Source organism: Gopherus flavomarginatus, chromosome 1, assembly GCF_025201925.1.
Source record: "Gopherus flavomarginatus isolate rGopFla2 chromosome 1, rGopFla2.mat.asm, whole genome shotgun sequence".
Classification (NCBI taxonomy): Eukaryota; Metazoa; Chordata; order Testudines; family Testudinidae; genus Gopherus; species Gopherus flavomarginatus.
In genome coordinates, this window is record NC_066617.1 from 103,612,262 (window position 1) to 103,631,050 (window position 18,789).

The following is an 18,789-nucleotide window of genomic DNA, read 5'->3' on the forward strand; positions in this document are numbered from 1 at the left end:
GGCTGGCGTAATGTAACGTTCCAGACTGAACGGATGAAGTGTGAGCCTCGGCGGGTCCCGTCCAACCTCTACTACTGCCCTCCCATTCGCTATATTTTCGCCTTCTGAAAGAGCCTGAGCCTCGGCGGCCCCCGTTGCACCGTGCGGAAGTTGGAGCGGGGGGTGTGACACGGAGTCTACAGGCCGCCGCCATGAGCCGCAGCTACAACGATGAGCTGCAATACCTGGACAAGCTGAACAGGACCAGCTGGAGGATCAGGAAGGGCTTCGTGCCCAACATGAACGTGAGCTCCGGGGGGGGGCGGTCCTGGGCTCACGCTCCGCAGTGACCGACCGTTCAGCGCGCGCGGAGCCCGAGCGGGGGGTTGGGCTGCCCCGAGACTCCCTTCGCCCTGGGGCCGCTGGCGCCCCCGCGCCGTGAGGAGGGAGGCGGAGCCCGTGGCGGTGCGTAGCCTGTTGCTGTCCGTGAGGCCTGAGCCTGGGACCAGACCCAGTGGCTGAGCGGGGCGCCCTGGGCTGGTGCTGCGTCGGCTCAGGCCAAAGGGGCACCTCGGCGATGCCTTTGCCCAGCAGCTCTCGCGGAAGCCTCTTCCCCAGCTGAGCGGCAGCCGAGGAGAAAGCCCCAAGGTGCTTGTTGAAAATAAAGCAAGTGGCTGCTGGGATCTGGCGGTGGGGGCCTCCTGGAGGCAGGCACAATTCTTCCCCCGACCCCAGAGAGCTCAGGTGCCACTGGAATTTTTTTTCTTCATCCTTACTTAACGATTCCCATAGAGTGTGAATCTGGCAATATTAAAATAAACTTAAGAGAGAGCATCCTGGTGTGCCGGGCATAATGCTCCAAGGTGTAATTGTGTCTAATTCCAGAAGTACAAGTTAGGAGCCTCGCCTAGGCACCATCTGGGCCACGTATACACCACCTCTGTTCTCCCTCACATCTGTCTGCCTTTAGGGCCTAATACTACAGGTACTAATGCATATCAGCAGTTTTGTGCCTAAAGCTATATCTATGCTACAACCTATGTTGGCATAATTTATGTTGCTCAGGGTGTGAAAAAACTAACCTCTGAGCATCATAAGTTACTCTGACATAAGCGCTCCTGTGCAGAGTGCTATGTCAACAGAACTTCTCCTGCTGACATAGCTTCTGCCACTCGCAGAGGTGTTTTATTATGCCGCTGGGAGAGCTCTCTCCCATTGCCATAGAGCATCTTCACCAGACTCACTGTAGTGGCACAGTTGTATCAGTAGAGCTATGCTGCTGCAGCACTGTACGTATAGACGTGGCCTAAGTGTTTGCAGGCTTGAAAGTTTAGATTGTAAACTTCTTGGAGCAAGGATTGTGTCTTTAGGAAGTGCCTAGCATGTCTTAAGCACTACCAAAAACCTAATAAAATACTATGCTTCTAAATAAACAATGGCAAGAAAATGACAAAAAAATACACTTAAATACCATTCATCTTGGCAGTTTTTGTTCTATAGTGTAGTCCTGCTAGTGGCAGTGAGTTTTTCTAAGACTAACAATTCATTATTTTGTCTCTTCCCCTTCTTGTGGTGTTTGCCTCTAGGTGGAAGGAGTGTTTTATGTAAATGAGCCGCTAGAGAAATTAATGTTTGAGGAGTTACGAAATGCCTGCAGAGGTGGAGGTAAGTACAGGAAGATCCCGTTCTCATTTGTTTTCATTAAATTTCAAACACTTGCTTCCCTTATTTCACTTCTTTCACCCTCACTTCCTAAAAAAGCCTTGACCCTGAATTAATGTGGCTTGCATGCATCAAAGAAAACAGTGAAATTATGTAGTGAAGGCTACTCTTATGTCCAGCCATGACATTATGCACTGCCTGTGTGCCTGACAACACTGCTATCCTGAAAATATTGCTGCTGAAACATGTTGGCTTGCCAGTCCTGGTGACTGCAAGGTACTTAAGCAAGTTTAAAAAATAATTAATAAATTCTTGTGTTAAGAACTTTAGAAAATTGAAAATTAAAGGGATTTTAAAACATACTGCACTTTTCATAATTATATCCTTTTAGTTATTTCCTGTATGTCACTCAGAGGTGCCTATGAAAATAGACTTGTCAGTTAATTTCTGGTTCTCATGTGACAGCACAATGCAGGAAGGAAATCTTCAATATATAATAGAGAGGAAGCTAAAACAACAAACATGGGGATGTTTCTGTTGATCTTAGGTTTTGTAACCTCTTTATATATAAATATAAACATAGGCCTAAATTGACTTGGCACTGTCCTCTGAAGGTTTCTACCTTCATGATATTGGTACAGCATGGACATCAAGAGTGCAAGCTTCCTGACAGTGCCTCCGCATTGACCTGGAATGCGGCAAGGATCACAGAGAGGGAAGAAAAGGGAGTTCATTCTCCATACCCCAGTCAGTCCTTGGCTTATCTTTTGATATTTACCAACAAGAGTGCCAATTGTGGAGGTGGTTTGTGTTATGGCGACACCTGTGTACTGGTGCCACTAGACTTATTTCATTGAGGTATGGTCTAATGAGGATTTTCAGTAATTATCCCACCTTTTTTTAATCTAGCACTTGTGGGAGCTCTGTTGTACACTGAACCAGCATTTTGAATTCCTTTATACAGGCCTAGATTATATGGCGGTAAAAATGTAGACAGGTGGCCTATACCAGCAGTTTGATGCTAGCAACAGTGGAAGCTGCATTGATACTGGAGCCACAGTGGGAGAATTTCAGAAACTCTTCAGTGTAATGGAGCTGTAGCTCCCCAAGGTGCCAGGCATTTTCCACCAGATTGAAATGACTTCTGGTCACTACTGATCTGCCTAGATTTGAGTCAGCGACTTGACTGACATGGTAGCACTGTTCGTTAGCAAGTCCCTTGGATAAACTTTCAGTTTTCTTCTTTCAGGTGCCGGTGGATTCTTGCCGGCCATGAAACAGATTGGGAATGTGGCTGCACTACCTGGCATTATTCATGTGAGTGACTGATCTGAAGAATTGTTCTCTCCCCTCCCCAATTGGTTGATGTTTTCGAAATGGTGGCCATGTTGGGAGCTAGAGTGCAGAATTTCGTTTCAAGAGAGCTGTGCATTTGGGACCCACCCCTGAAATCATGGCTTTCCTTTTGTATATGTATGGATTAAAGGTCAGCAGCTGTTATCTTGCTGGTACTCTCCCAAGGAAACAGTTACAGTGGAGATAATTGAAAAAGTAGATATGATAATCCAGCCCCCCTACCCCACCGAGTCAGGACCTAGTAAACCTAGACCAGACCTGACAGGTGTTTGTGTAATTGCTCTTAAAAACCTCCAGTTAGGACAATTACATGTCCTCCTTTGGAAACTTGTTACAGTGTTTAACTATCCTTATGGTTAGAAAGTTGTTTTTTTTTTTTTTTTTCTAAAATCTCCCAAGCTGCAGATTAAGTCAGTTATTTCTAGTCTTGCCTTCATGGGACGTGGAGAACAATTTACCACTATTTGCTTTATAACTGCCCTTCACGTATTTGAAGACTGTTATTAGCAACCCCTCCCCCCAGTCATCTTTTCTCAAAACTAAACATGCCTAGTTTTGGTGGGGAGGTTAGGTAAACCTTTCCTGAGAAGTCAGACTTTGGAAATGTTTGATCATTTATGTTGCTCTCCTCTGAGAGACTCGTGTCTATATCTTTCCTAAAAGGTAACACCCAAAACTGAACACAGTACTTCAGCTGAGGCCTATTCAGGACAATTACCTTCCATGTCTTACATTCAACATTCCACTTAATACACCCCAGAATGCTATTATCCTTTTTGCAGCTGCATTATGTTGGCTCATCAATTTGTGATCCATGATAATTCCCAAATCCTTTTCTGCAGTACTACTGGTCATTTATTCCCCATTTTATATTTGCACACTTGATTTTTTTTTTTCCTGTCCTAAGTGTACTACTTTACGGAATTTCATCTTCTTTTTTATTTCAGACCAATTCTTCAATTTGTCACGGCCATTTAGAATTCTAATATTGTCCTCCAAAGTGCTTGCAACCCCTCCCAGTTTGCTGTAATCTGCAACTTTTATAAGCATTCTCTCCACTCATTATCCAATTCTTTAATGAAAATCTTGAAAAGTACTAGACCCATGACAGACCCTTGCAGTGCCCCACTAGATACATCTTCCCAGTTTAACAATGAAACTTCGATAACTACCCAGTGAGTACAATCTTTCAACCAATTGTGCAACCACTTTATAGTAACTTCATCTAGACCATATTTTCCTAATTTGCTTATGAGAATTCGACTGTGTCAAAAACCTTTTAAAATCGAGATATATCAGGTCTACTGCTCTCCCTTATCCACTATGCCAGTAATCCTATCAAAGAAGGAAATTAGGTTCCTTTGGCGTGATTTTGTTTGTGTCCATGCTGGCCATGATTTATTACTCTGTTGTTCTTTAGGTTCTTATAAATTGATTATTTTAATAATTTGTTCAAATATCTTCCCAGGTATTGAAGTTAGGTCAACTGATCTATAATTCCCTGGATCCTTATTGTTCCCCTTTGTAAAAATAGATACTGTGTTTGCCAATCTCCAGTCCTCACCTCACCCATTCTCCATGAATTCTTGAAAATAATCACCAGTGGTTCCAAGACTGCTTCTGCTAGTTCCTTTACTACCCTAGGGGGAATTTTGTCAGGCCTGACCAACTTGAATACATCTAAATTATCTAAATATCTTGAACGTGTTCTTTCCTTGTTCTGGCTTGTGTCCCTTCCCCTTGTTGTTGATATTGTGTTAACCATCTGGTCACCATTTTAATTTTTTTTTTTCTTTGTAAAGACAAAAGCATTAAAACACCTCAGCCTTCTTGGTGTCATGTGTTGTTAGTTCTCCTTCCCCACTTAATAGTGGACCTACATTTTCTTTGTCTGTCTTTTTTGCTTCTAATAAATTTAAGAAACTTCTATACATGATAGGGTGTCACTTTTCAGGAAGCTGAGAGTAAAGTGTGTTTGTAGGGGCTGAATTACTTTTTGTTTTTATTAACTGTCAATAAGCAACATGGTGGTTTCATTTTTAATTGTTTTACATGGTAACTCAGCAAAAGCTCTAACTTGTTTTTTGCAATAAATTGCTGCCCTTGGGGTTATAAAAGTTCTTACAGATGACATGTAAAGGAGAAGAATTGGGGATGCAGATTTTGTTTGTTTTGTGGCCTGTTCTTTAAAGTTGCTTTTCAGCTTATGTCTTACCACAGAAATGTCCATTCCAGACTTTTGTCTGTGTTAGAGGACTTCCTGGTTGTAAACCGAGCTTTCTTAGGACAGGGGAAAAGGTTGAATTCTTAATAAACAGCTTTTCTTCCCAATGCTTGTGTTTTAAATAAGTGTTTAAAACTGTTTGAACAATCTGACTAAAAATCACAACCCTTATCAATTAGGTTCATTTTCATGAAAGCTGTGAAGTCATTCCTGGGAGACTCTATGGCGAAGTAGTACAGACACAATCTGAATTTCTAGTGTTGTTGGGGAGAGGAAGGGCAGGGCAGGCCTCTTTTAGACATTATAAAATAAAGTATCTGCAAAAGGGCCTCTACCTCTTGGGTGGTTGTTGTTTTTTGTTTCACCCATTGGGATGAAGCACTTCCTTGGTTTGTGTGCAGTTATACAATTCAATATTGGAAAATGCTGTCTGTTTCCTGCTTGCCTCTTACTTCATGGCTTTTTTTTTCTTTCCTTTGTTTGCAGTTTGCTGGCATTTTGAGTGACTTTCTGCATGCTTAAACTTCTGTGCCTTTGAGTGTGGGCTTGTCATAAAATCCAGTTTAATTGAATGAGGCAGATGATTGCTTATCAGTTTAGATACCACAATTCAATTCAAAAGTTTTTTCCTGTGTCCGTGCGGAATGTGGGAACTCTGAATCCAAGTAGATGACTGGTGTGTGGATCTGTGAACTGCCCCTGATGCTGTTACTGGTGACTAGTCTCATATAAGCTTTACGTTGTGCCTGTCCATATGTGGAACAGAGTTGGATATAATTTAAAAGAAGTCTTTCCATTGCCCTTTTGAAATCTGATAAACTTTCTTTCAGAGATCTATTGGGCTTCCTGATGTACATTCTGGCTATGGGTTTGCCATTGGTAACATGGCAGCATTTGACATGAGTGACCTAGACGCAGTGGTGTCACCAGGTAAGAGTAATTTGAGTCTGACCTAATATACTTAGAGAAATGTCTTTGGTGATCTGAAATTCTTTCTTGAAATAGCTGTTTGAGATCCCCACATTTTTACAGTACAGAAGTAAAGTGAAATGTTTTCAATAGTGACCTGAAAAGTTTCTCTGTTAAGATACCAGTTCATGCATCCTAAGTTCTGTTTTTTCTGCAGGAGTTAATTACAACCAAAGCACCTAAATAATGCAGGGAGCCTTGCTCTCTTCACGATGTTTTGGGTGTCTGTTCCCAACTTCTGAAGAGAGAGCCCAGAACCCCTGAACTTGGTTTTGGGCAGGTAAAAGAAGACTGATTTTTAACTCTAGTTTTAAAATGTTTGCCTGTTTATGTTAAGGATTTAGGATTTAAATAGTTTTGCCTCATTTTTTTTAAATAACTTTTCAGTTCACCTTATTAACCATTTGGAAACACCTCTGTGCTGTCAGATGCCAGTAGTTATTCTAAACTGTGTATGGGAACACAGATATTGCCATAATGAACCAGACCCCAAGTCCATCTAGTCCAGTATCTTGCTCTGGCACTGGTCAGCACCAGATGTTTCAGAGGAAGGCTTTAGAACCCTGTCATAGACAGATTTAGAATAATCTGCCCTCTAAATAGGTCTCATCCTGATCTCTAATAGTTAGATACTGGCTCTAAAGCAAGATTAGTATGCTTTCCAAAAATTTTGTCATTAATTATCTCTGGATATTCTTGACATCTATATAAACAACCAATCCATTTTTGAATCTTAAGTTCTTGGCCTCAGCTGTTCCTGTGGTACCAAGTTCCAGAGTTATTTTCTCACACAATGTGTGAATTTCCTTTTATCAGTGTTGAATTTCCCAGCTTTTAATTCCATTTCCCTTGCTCTTGTGCTTTGAGACAAGGAGAAGAGAAGTTCCCAATCTATCTTGTTTTAGGCCAGTCATTATTTAATGTCCTCTTATTTGTCTCCTTTCTAGATAAATAATCCCATCGCTCTTGTGAGTTTCTCCACGTCCTTGAAAATTCTCATCACTCTTCTCTAATCCCACTGTAATAGTGAAATAAAGTATCACTTAACACAAACACTCTTGGGTCACATTTTACTGCCAAAATGTGACAGCAGGGAGAGCTTGCTCTTTATCTTCCAGAGAATACTTTTTGCACTATTTTAAAAGCCTGCTACCCTTAAATACAAAGATCTTTTTTTTTTTTTTTTTCCAAATAACTTAAATTAGAAATGGAAAAGGCAGTGTTGAGTAGGGTAGAAAATCAGTGTATTTTAATTGTAATGTGCTTGTTGGGTAGTTTGGATAGGCATTTCTATATTAATTACAGGAGCAACTTTACAAGTTAAGAATTTTGTGGGAGACTGTGTTTTTCTTTCCATGATTTAGCACAGTATCCAGAGATGGGGAGTACTCCTGTAGCACTGAGTGAAGGTGTTGTGGATATGGAATACTTTTCATTAACAGTAATGAACTGTTCATTAACAGTGTCAGATTTGACCTATTTGGGGATTGCATTGTCAACTTGCCAGGGTCCTACAGACTGCATGGAAATTCACTAAAATGAAGCAGATTGCAGCTGTCCTCCCATTTAATATGATGGTAGGACTGATGAAGACTTCAGGTCCTAGTATGCAAAACTTTCTCTATCAGGAAGCACATCAGGGTTAAAGATGAACGTAGCCAAATGCTGCAGTGTAGCACTCTGTGGCCCACAACTGAGCAGCCCCATCTATTAACTTTGTGTGTGTTTTTGTTTTTATACCTTCAGGTGGTGTCGGGTTTGACATCAACTGTGGTGTCCGATTGCTGCGTACAAATCTGGATGAAAGTGATGTCCAACCCGTGAAGGAACAGCTCGCCCAAGCCATGTTTGACCATATTCCAGTTGGCGTGGGCTCCAAGGGTGTTATCCCCATGAATGCCAAGTAAGTAAATGACTTTGTGTGCACTTCTGGGGGATGGGCAGTGTCTGGCCTTTGTTTTGATAAGGGATTTGCAGGTGGGAGGCTGGAAGGAGGTGGAAAGAAACTTCCTGGCTCATTCCTTTCCCCCTACACAAACAGCTAGAAATAATAGTACAAAGCCATCTAGGCATCCGAGGATTAATTAAGGGTGGTTTAAAGGTTCAGTTCTCCTAATGGAGGGTTTCTTTAATTGTATAGGTCAGGGGTCAGCAGCTTATGGCACGTGTGCCAAAGGTGGCACACAAGCTGATTTTCAGTGGCACTCTGCTGCTGGCCTGGAGTTCTGTCCACAGGCCCTGCTCAGCCTGGCCTGCCTCCCTGGATGGATGGATGGCTGCTGGCCCCGCTCAGGTTGCTGCCAGTCTGGGGTTCCATCTGCTGACCTCTGTAAATGTAAAATATATGACTGGCACACAAAACCTTAAATTACAGTGAATAAATGAAGACTTGGCACACCAATTCTGAAAGGTTGCCAACCCCGGTATAGATAGATGTTGCCCTGATATGGGGCAGGGGAAGCAATGAAGTTGCAAGTGGCTTTATTCACAAATTTTGTCTCTGTGGAACTGGCTTTTGGATTGTCAGCAAAGAGTTGAGTGAACTCATGGGCTTTTCACTGTTTCAGACATGGATGTGAACCCTTGGATCACATGTAAGGTTAACTTTGCTATTACTTATTTAAGAGTTTGAGGAAAGTGTCTTGATGATTGCAGGGACTTGGAGGAGGCCCTGGAGATGGGTGTGGACTGGTCTCTCCGGGAAGGCTATGCCTGGGCAGAGGACAAGGAGCACTGTGAGGAGTATGGAAGGATGCTGCAGGCTGATCCCAATAAGGTCTCGTCAAGAGCTAAGAAAAGAGGTTTGCCTCAGGTAATGTTACCTGTAAGGTGGTTGTACACACTTTGAGGTTTAAAACAACAGGAAGAAAAACTTAGCTTATTCATTTCTGTAACTCATGCCCTGTGTTTATATAGGCTTTGACTAGCCTTGCTTTGGGAGGGGTTATGATTTTGAATCTGTTTTCTGACAGAGCTAGAATAGGGAGAAACAAACTACAGTGAGAACTGTAACTTAATTCTTACCTATATATAAAATTGCCCTCCCATCTGTCGTGAAACAGCTGGCCCTAACTGTTTGAATTCATCACTACTAGCACTTGTCAACCTTTTAGGATTGGTAGCTTGTCTAGATTTTTTTTTTTTTTTCTGGTTACATTGACTTAAATTGTCTGAGCCAACAATGTATTTAAAAAAAAAAACAAAACAAAAAACAAACCTTGAACGTGTCGTGTGACTTAGTTCTAAAATTCTGGCCTGCCGTGCAAGAGAACTGTATTTAACTTCCATTGCCTGGGTTGGTAATGCTGGCTAGAGTAGAGATCATACCATTGCTATAATTTAAGAGCTGCTTCCTCCAACTCTCTTGGGCATTATTAATGAGAATATATTGCAATTCCAAAGCATTTTAATCTTTAAAGAATTTTGCAAGCATTTAACCTTCATGTAATTACCTGTGGAGCAGGTAGTAATCTGTTTCACATAGTTCAGTGAATTTCCCAAATGTACAGAGTTGGTGTCAAAACCAGGATTAGAAGTTGGGAGATTCTGGCTCACAGTCCTATACTCAGACCACATCTCCATCATTGACTGACTTCTCCAGGAATGTAGCTTTAAAAAATTCCACCTGTTTGTTGTATTTATGAACTTTTTGGTCATGTCTACGCTACCACTTATGTTAGCAAAACTTATGTTGCTCTCGGGTGTGAAAAAAAACACACCCCATACTGGCATAAGTTGTAGTGTACGCAGCACTATGTTGGCATTAGAGGTTTAGCTGCCGATATAGCTACTGCCAGTTGTTGAGGTTGGTTTAATTATGTCAATGGGAGAACTCTCTCCTATTTGCATAGAGCAGTTACATGCTGTCATAGTATAATTCCCAAATCTGAACCTTAGCATCCAAAATATGGGTACTAGAATGAATTCCCTTAAGCTTAATTACCAGTTTAGATCCTGTAGTGCTGCCACCAATCAGGACTTAGAGTAGAGCGCCTGATAGACTCTGGTCTCCCCCAAAACCTTCCCTGGGGACCCCAAGACCCAAATTCCTTCAGTCTCACAACAAAGGGGAATAAACCATTTCCCTTCCCCCTCCTTTCTTCCTCCCAGCTCTTTCCCGCCCTGGGTACACTAAGAGATCACCGTGATTCAACTCCTTGAATCACCACACAGAGAGGAATGATACCTTCCCCCAGAGGCAATCCAGATTCAAGTTCCGTGAATCTAAAACAAAAGGATTCCCCCTTCTCCCCTCCCTCCCTGTTAGGTACAGACTCAATTCCCTTGAGCCTCAACAAGGAGAAAAAATCATACAGGTCTTAAAAAGCAAAACTTTTTAATAAAAAGAAAGGAAAAAAAAAAGTAAAAGGTCTATCTCTGCAATCTAGATGGTAAAAAGTTACAGGGTCTGTCAGCTTATAGAAACTAAAAAGAAGCCTCTCCCCAGCAAATACAATTTAAAATACTTCCAGCAAACTACACAATTGCAAATAAAGGAAAAGAAATAAAAAGACTATACCGCCTTTCTACCTTTTTACTCACAAAATGGGAATAGAAGATTAGAGAGCCTGTAGGTACGTATGGTCACTCTGAGTCCAGAGAGAACAAAGCCAAACCCAAAAACGCATACAAAGGCTTCCCTCCACCGAGATTTGAAAGTATCTTGTCTCCTGATTGGTCCTCTGGTCAGGTGTTGCAGGTCACTGTTTGTTAACCCTTTACAGGTGAAAGAGGCATTAACCCTTAGCTATCTGTTTGACACACGCGAGATCTTACAGTGGCACAGCTGCATTGCTACAGCTGTGCCGCTGTAAACTCTAGCGTAGACATTGCCGCAGCCCTATTACTAAGGCTATGTAAAGGCAGCTTCTTTTTACTATCTGTGTTTTAGAATCTTTTCTTTCCTTTTTAAGTATTCCTCAGTGTGTTTGCTGAAAGTGGCAGCACTACTGCCACTCTCTAACCACATTCTATTACAATTCACCATATTGCACATAAACCCATGACTCTTCATTCATAATCCCCTCCAAAGGAGACAGCCATAGCTCTGTTTCCAAAGGCTCACTTTTTGTCCAGCGTCTAATCAGTAGATGGCTAAGATATGTTGTTGTACTTGGCAGCTGGGGACCCTGGGAGCCGGAAACCATTATGCTGAGATCCAAGTGGTGGATGACATTTATAACGAGTATGCTGCCAGGAAGATGGGCATTGATCACAAAGGTCAAGTATGTGTAATGATCCACAGCGGCAGCAGAGGCCTGGGCCATCAAGTAGCTACAGGTATATTCTGTGATAAGATTACTTTTGTAAGAGCTGAAGTAAGATAAAATCTCTTCAGAATAGTCTGCTGCTCACAATAAACCCTATTAATCAGTCAAGTTTGTTAGAATATATGCAGTACTTATATTGTGCTTTAAAAACAATGAGTTAATCCTTAAACAGCCTTATGAGGTAGGTAATTATCTCCATTTGAGATTGGGGGGGAATGGGACAGATATCTAGATTGTGAGCTCTCTATGGCAGAAGCTGTCTTTCTTTATTTGTCTGTATTTGCTTAGTACAGTGAGACTCTAATCCTTGGTTGGGATCCCTAGGCACTATTGCAATAGAAATAAGAGGAAAAGGAAAGAGGTGGTAACTTTCCAGAGATCACAGAAAAAGTCAGTGTTAGAGCTGTGTTTAGAATATCAGAGTTCTGCACTGAGTGCTGTGCTCAGACCTCTAAACCATACTCCTAGAACTCTAACTGTACCTCTTAAGTAGTTAAAACACGTGCTCCTTTGAGCATGTCTTTTCTCCCAGGCACCTAGTTCCATCACTTTCACTCTGAAGGTGGTACTGTGGGGCCCTGTGTACCAACAACTGAAGTCGTCATTCCACACATTCGCTTCTAATTTTAAAAGGAAGTTGAAGGTTCAACCACCTTCTGGTACCTCTGAGGGGGGAGCTGTGTTTTGTGCCTGTGAATCGAGATCTAAAGTCTTTCAAGGTAGAGGTGACAGGCTGGTTGTATTGTTTGTTTTTCCCCAGATGCTTTAGTGGCTATGGAGAAAGCCATGAAACGGGACAAGATCATAGTTAATGATCGTCAGTTGGCATGTGCCAGAATTGCCTCCCCAGAGGGACAGGACTACCTAAAGGGAATGGCAGCAGCTGGGAACTATGCATGGGTCAACCGCTCTTCCATGACTTTCCTAACCAGACAGGTAGGAGCCGAGCTTCTGTTCTGCTGCAAGTATTCGGGTTCTTCTAAAGGTCCCAGGAACAAGGTGGTAAACATTTTTGAGCCATGATGATCTGCTGGGTGAAGCTTGTACTTTTCTGCTGCCTGTGCTGTATCAACCTCTTGGTTTAAGAGAACTCTTCAGTCTCAAGAGCAATCAGTCCAATACCTTTTTACCAGCAGAAAAGTCTCACTGGGTTACATCTGGGCTACATCTAAAAGATGTAGAATAACACGTCTTAACATTTCTTCTTCTGCCTGTTTTGAGAGGGGTAAAATTTTCAGAAGTGCCAATGCTCGATTTTCAAAAGCTAAGTTCTGAAGTCTCTATTGTTACCTTCAAACTGGCAGAAGAGGAAATTAAAGCATGGTGTTTCACAGCTTTTTTTTATTGATCTCTGGTGTTTTTAAGTCTTCCTGATTTGATTTCTAATACTTCTAGAAGGATCCATCCTGCCAGTGAACAGATAATCGGTCCAATTCGGTTGTAGAGTAAATTTTGCACAGCTCAATTGACTTCAGTGCAGTTGCATTCACTTATGCCAGGGCTACATTTGGCCCAGTGTTTCTAGAACCAGGGAGGCTGAACTGAAAGTGTTGCCTTACCTGTCACTTCATCTAGTTGCAGTAGTCTGTTTTCTGACACACAGTTTCCCATGACAGGCCATTTTCAAATGAGTCTGCTGCCTTTAACCCTTAAAAATCAGAGAGAGAGCTTCAAGGCTTCTATAGCTGTGAGAGATTGCTCCTGTGTGTTACATCCAAACTTTCTCTCTCAGGCCTTCGCTAAAGTCTTCAACACAACCCCTGATGATCTAGATCTTCATGTCATCTATGATGTGTCTCATAACATTGCCAAAGTGGAGCAGCATGTGGTGGATGGAAAAGAGCGGACCCTGCTGGTGCACAGAAAGGGATCGACCAGGGCTTTTCCTCCTCATCATCCTCTCATTGCTGTTGATTACCAAGTATGGTTAACTTTAGAGGGAGGTGGAGGCAGAGGAGGGGGTTTCAGATGAATAGGAAGGGTTTCTGTATTACTAACAGGAAGATTTGAAATGTTTCAGTTCAAACAGGATAGCAAATTAATTAATTATATTGGAACACTTGTCAGTGTCAGCCATCCTCCTCAAGCTTGTATTGAAATTTTTGGACACTTCCTGATTCACCTTTCTTCCCCAGGCTACAATTACCTGCATGATCTTCCCACATCCTAACCCCCAATTTAATGAGCATTCATGGCCCACCATAAAATTTCCATAACCAGCTGTGGCCCTCAGGCCAAAAAGTTCACCCACCCCTGCCTTAGGGCAAACTGTGTCTGTTTACCTGGCCTCCTCATGATAATGAGCATTGTTATACACTACCTGCATTTTCCAGTCCATCTAGTGACTCGGGAGTCCTGGGTACACAGCCAGAATCTTGCCAGCACCCCTTCATGGATATGTGATCCTGAATTCATTTGATGGCGCCCTAGTCCCTTTATATTGTTTATGGAACAAAACTGTCTTAAATCTTGAATGATTTTGATCTTAAATTGGGATTTTTTTTTGTTTTGTTTTGTTTTGTGCCCCTAGCTGACTGGTCAGCCAGTACTGATTGGTGGGACAATGGGAACCTGTAGCTATGTTCTTACTGGTACTGAACAAGGCATGACCGAGACCTTTGGAACCACATGTCATGGAGCTGTAAGTACAAAAAATAGTTAAAGAAGGAATTGTGATGGGATATCCAAAAAACAGCTGCTCAGAGGACAGCCAGTGTGCTGTTACACTTGTGGGTAGGGGAGATAAGATTCCCAGATTTCTAGCCTATGGAGTGCTGCAAATGGTGTGCCTTGTGCACTATCGATGCCTCTTTCTCTGGCTAACACTAAGTTTCCTTGCCTACAAAAAGGGTTGGTGTGGTGGACAGAGCCCCACCACCAAACACTAACAGCCCAGAACTAAGAACTGGAATGGAAGCCTTGAGGATGCCCATGCAAAGCACTTCCCTTGGTGCAAGGAGGTGGGGCGAGGGCTTCTTTAACAGTGGAAAGAAATGGTTGCAGCTTCCTCACCCAGTTAAAGACCAGATTGTGGATACTGACTACCTAGCAGTTTGGTTGAAGAGAGACCCAGTGGTGAGCCGGAGCCGGTTTGCACCGATTCACAAGAACTGGTTGTTAAATTTAGAAACCAGTGTAGAACCAGTTGCTAAAGGGGTGGCCCAGCTTCCCCAGGGGGGGCAATTTAAAGGGCATTGGGCTCCCAGCAGGGGCTGGAGACCCAGGCCCTTTAAATTGCCACCAGAGCCCCACTGCTGGAGTCCTGGGGTAAGGCTGTGGGGTTCCGGGGGCTGTTTTAAAAAGTCTGGGGCTCCTGCTGCTCCTACCGCCTCAGCCCTTTAAATAACAGCCAGAGCTCGGCTACTACTCCAGGGCTCTGGCGGCTATTTAAAGGACCAGGGTGGTAGAAGCAGGGGAGCCCTGGCCCTTTAAATAGCCCCCCGAGCCCTGGGATAAGTGGGGGGGGTCTCCAGGGGCTCTTCAAAGGGCCGGAGCTCTAGCTGCCTCTGCCGCCCCAGTCCTTTAAATAGCTGCCGGAGCCCCATTGCTTCCCCAGGGTTCCGGCAGCTATTTAAAGGACCGGGGTGGTAAGAACAGGGGAGCCCCGGCCCTTTAAATAGCCCCTGAAGCTGCTGCTGCTGCTACCCTGGTTTGGGAGGAGAAACTTGTGGGTTCTGAGGGGAGCAGTCAGGGGCAGGATGTGGGTTGGGGTCAGATGAGTGGGTGTGGGGAGGTGGGGGAGAGACAGGCATGTGGGGCTTGTACGGTACTCACTCTGCGGTTCCCTACCGGGTCTTCGGCAGCAGGTCCTTCACTCGCTCCGAGTGAAGGACCTGCCGCTGAAAACCCACAATGAGTGAAGACACACACTCCTGCCGCAAAAGTGCCGCCGAGAACCCAATAGGGAACCGGTTCTTAAGATTTGGGGAGCTCATCACTGGAGAGACCTACAGGAATCCTAGATACCTGCACGCTGTGGATTGTTGTGCATGTAGTGATCCCTAACAACGGTTCAGGGTGTGCTATTAATTATGCAGGGACCCCAGAAAACCTATGCATTTTACTGCTGTCTCCTGTTTCTCAGCTCTCTTGAGGCATGTAATCTTTGCATCAAACTGAATATTTTGCTACTTGGGGTTTGTTTACATAGCACCAGAAATCCCCCAAAAGTAAACCTCAAGTAAGACATTCTGGATGTTCTATCCCATCGAGTCTCTGGTTAGTTTAAGTATAAAATTTGTTCATGATTACTTCTGCAAATGCTGTCTTGCCTGGAATGAAACACCTAGGTGTGTGATTTTTATTTCTACTGTCTGTTGGTCTTAGTAATGCAACTCTCACTCCTCGTGGTAACTACAAAACAAAGTGAAATAATCTAATTCTATTGTTTAGGGTCGTGCATTGTCCCGAGCGAAATCTCGACGAAACTTGGACTTCCAGGATGTATTGGACAAGCTGGCTGACATGGGGATTGCAATCCGTGTTGCTTCCCCCAAGCTGGTCATGGAAGAAGTAAGTTTTTAACTTCTGATTGGATGTGTACTCTGATAGACAGCAAATTGTCCACTGGGGCATTAGAGGAGCCACTCTTGCATTCCTGATGGAAGCTGTCAAATTCTCCAGGTGTCACGTGAAGAGCCTGCATTCGAAACCAGCCCAATCTAGTCCTTTGCCCAAATGATGGCATCAGGGGAAAACTCCATGGAGGTTTTCCCTGATGATTCCAGACACTAATAGGACTGTGAAAGTTAATCTTTATAGGCTGCCACTTTCTGGAAGGAAGTTGGAGTGGCTTGTTCCATGGCGCAGGCACCTGGTGTCCTCTCTCCTGCTGCTGAGTCCAGTATGGTGGCTAGTTCAGTTCCTGAATATCTTCAGAATAGCTTGATTCCTCTTCCCAGAATAAGACAAACTTGCTATGTCCTTCAAGTGGTTCACTAATCTTTTAGCTGTGTAAAAATAACTAGGGGGAACTTACTCATTGAGGAACTATTTTAACAGAGTAGAAAGGTAAAGCAAGAGACATATCTAACTTTGTCTCTCTCTCTTTTTAGGCACCAGAATCCTATAAGAATGTGACAGATGTGGTTAACACCTGCCATGCTGCTGGCATCAGCAAGAAAGCTATTAAATTGAGACCTATTGCTGTTATTAAAGGCTAGGATCTGACTGAGGCCATCAGAAATCACTGGCATAGCAATGCCTTCCACGGAACAGACTAAAATTGTCATCATCATCTTTCATACCTCTTGACTGCAGAGTGCTCAGATAGTACACTCCCTATTCTGGAAATACGACTGGGCTAGGCGTCTCAAAAGTAACTTTTTTTTTTTTTTTTTTTTTTTTTTTTTTTGTTACGGTGCTCTTTAGCATGCAGAAGGGGTAACCAAACCAATGCTGTTGCCTTATGTATAATGATCCCACAAAAATGCATGGAATTCCATTAGTGGAACTGCAGACCTGGCTCAACCAGACTGTCACTAATAAGCCTGCAGATGGCAGTACACCCTTCATCAGCCAATTTAATATATAACTCTTACCCAACTCACTGTGCACCCAAGTGACCAGAGCTCCTGATGCCAACTGAAGTCCTCTAGCAGGTCACATACAGAACTGGCAGTGGGAAGATGCTCTGTTTGCAAACACTAGTCTATACCGTGTAGACCTACGGTAGTGGTAGTTATGTAACACATGATGAGTAGGGAGTGGTCTTAATGCTAACAAAAAGCATGAGAGAGACTAACCAGGGTTCAGTCACAGCCCCCATAATTAAAACATGACCCTGGGGTGTACTGACTCCTTTGATATTCATAGTTGTTCCACAAGGGCTCATGGGAATTCTAGTGCTATTGGGTATGTTATTGAAAAGGTCAAATGTTACCTTGCACATGGTGTGACTTAACAACTGACAGATGTGCTTAGCATAAGACTTGAAAGGTCTGCAACTGTAATTGGATCTGCTGGCGCAGCTCCCTCCAATGGGTTTCTGTGTGGATGACTTAGTGGATTGAGATGCAGGATCATGACTGAAGATAAGTATGATCTGAGACTGACAGATTAGCCCTTTATTTTTGTTTTCCGTTTAGTAGTAATTGAGACTTGGGAGGCAAATCACCAAAACTGGTGAATTTCTGGGAACTCGAAACTTCTAAATAAAATGGGAAAACACAAAATCACTGCAGTGTGCGTGGTGTCCTCAGTGTGTTGCTGAAACTGCTGATTATTAAAAAGAAAGTGTTTATACTGTGGTCTAGAAGTTACCAAAACTTCAGATTATAGCCAAGATGTTGTGTCCACATGTGGACTATGAATTGTACAAATGTTTTCATTTAGTAGCACTGTTTGTTCCAAGAAATGCTAATATAGCTAATGAGTGCTTAACTTTAATGGAATTGTTTAACATTACATTTTTCTCAGAACTAGTTCTTCTCCCTCCCCCTTGCTTTTGTCCTGGGTGAAACTTGCTTGTAAATGCAGACACTAGGTGGCACTCATATTAAAATAAAACCCTGAAGCTAGTGCAGAAGTGCAACCCTGGCAAAAATGCCCATAATAGGGGTTCAGAAACTAACTGCTGGTAGAGACTCCAACCTGGGCTTGTCTGATTATGTACTTATGGAAAACATTAATTCAAAGCAAGTGCCTCGCATGAAGCCTGTTGATGTTGGAATATGGAATGGAATGTGATTCGAATTAATAACCGAACATTAAGTTTTATTAGAATTTTAAGAATTAGAATTTTATTTTTATAGGTACAGAATCAGTCTATGCTAGGAGACACTGGTATGACTCTTGTCAGGCTTTACTCTGATGTCACTTCCTCCATTGTCTCCAGTGGAATCACTCCCAGTTCTCACCTGCATAAGATCAGAATCAAGCTCACTGAATTTCAGTGCATGTTTTGCAGGCAGAATCAGACCCACAGGGTCAGCATCCACAACTTAAGTTGTGCTGCTCCCCATCCCCTGTTGTGGTGTGAGCTCCATCCAGCATACTTTGCACATGGCTGATGTAAATGTAATTCCTTTCCATTGCCATATTTCAAGGGACCTCTGAAAATATTTTTGCATGTTTCATTATTTATAAAACCATCATGGTTTGAATATTTTTTTCTTTCGCAACTTCCACTTTCCTGTGTTGTAAATGAAATTTCAATTAATGGTAGCTTTTGTTCAACCATCACCGTACGTTAAAACAGGCAGAACTTTTACATACAAAATATACATCCTGGTTTTTGTGTGACTATACTTGACCTTTTCCTTAATTTTTGTGCATGAGATTTAATGGAGCCTAGGTCTGACAATTTTGTTAGTAGAAGGTGCTGCTATA

The 18,789-nt window shown here is 42.8% G+C and overlaps 1 protein-coding gene across 1 annotated transcript; it reads left to right on the forward strand.

Moving 5' to 3' along the window:
- The first annotated feature begins 47 nt into the window (after nt 1-47).
- Nucleotides 48-17,636, forward strand: RTCB (RNA 2',3'-cyclic phosphate and 5'-OH ligase). The gene is made up of 12 exons (XM_050926748.1): nt 48-284; nt 1,566-1,644; nt 2,891-2,958; nt 6,052-6,151; nt 7,937-8,093; nt 8,846-9,002; nt 11,311-11,470; nt 12,221-12,396; nt 13,193-13,381; nt 13,991-14,101; nt 15,853-15,972; nt 16,515-17,636. The coding sequence occupies exons 1-12, from the start codon at nt 192-194 to the stop codon at nt 16,620-16,622; spliced, it is 1,518 nt and encodes a 505-aa protein (XP_050782705.1). The 5' UTR covers nt 48-191; the 3' UTR covers nt 16,623-17,636.
- Nucleotides 17,637-18,789: the final 1,153 nt, after the last annotated feature.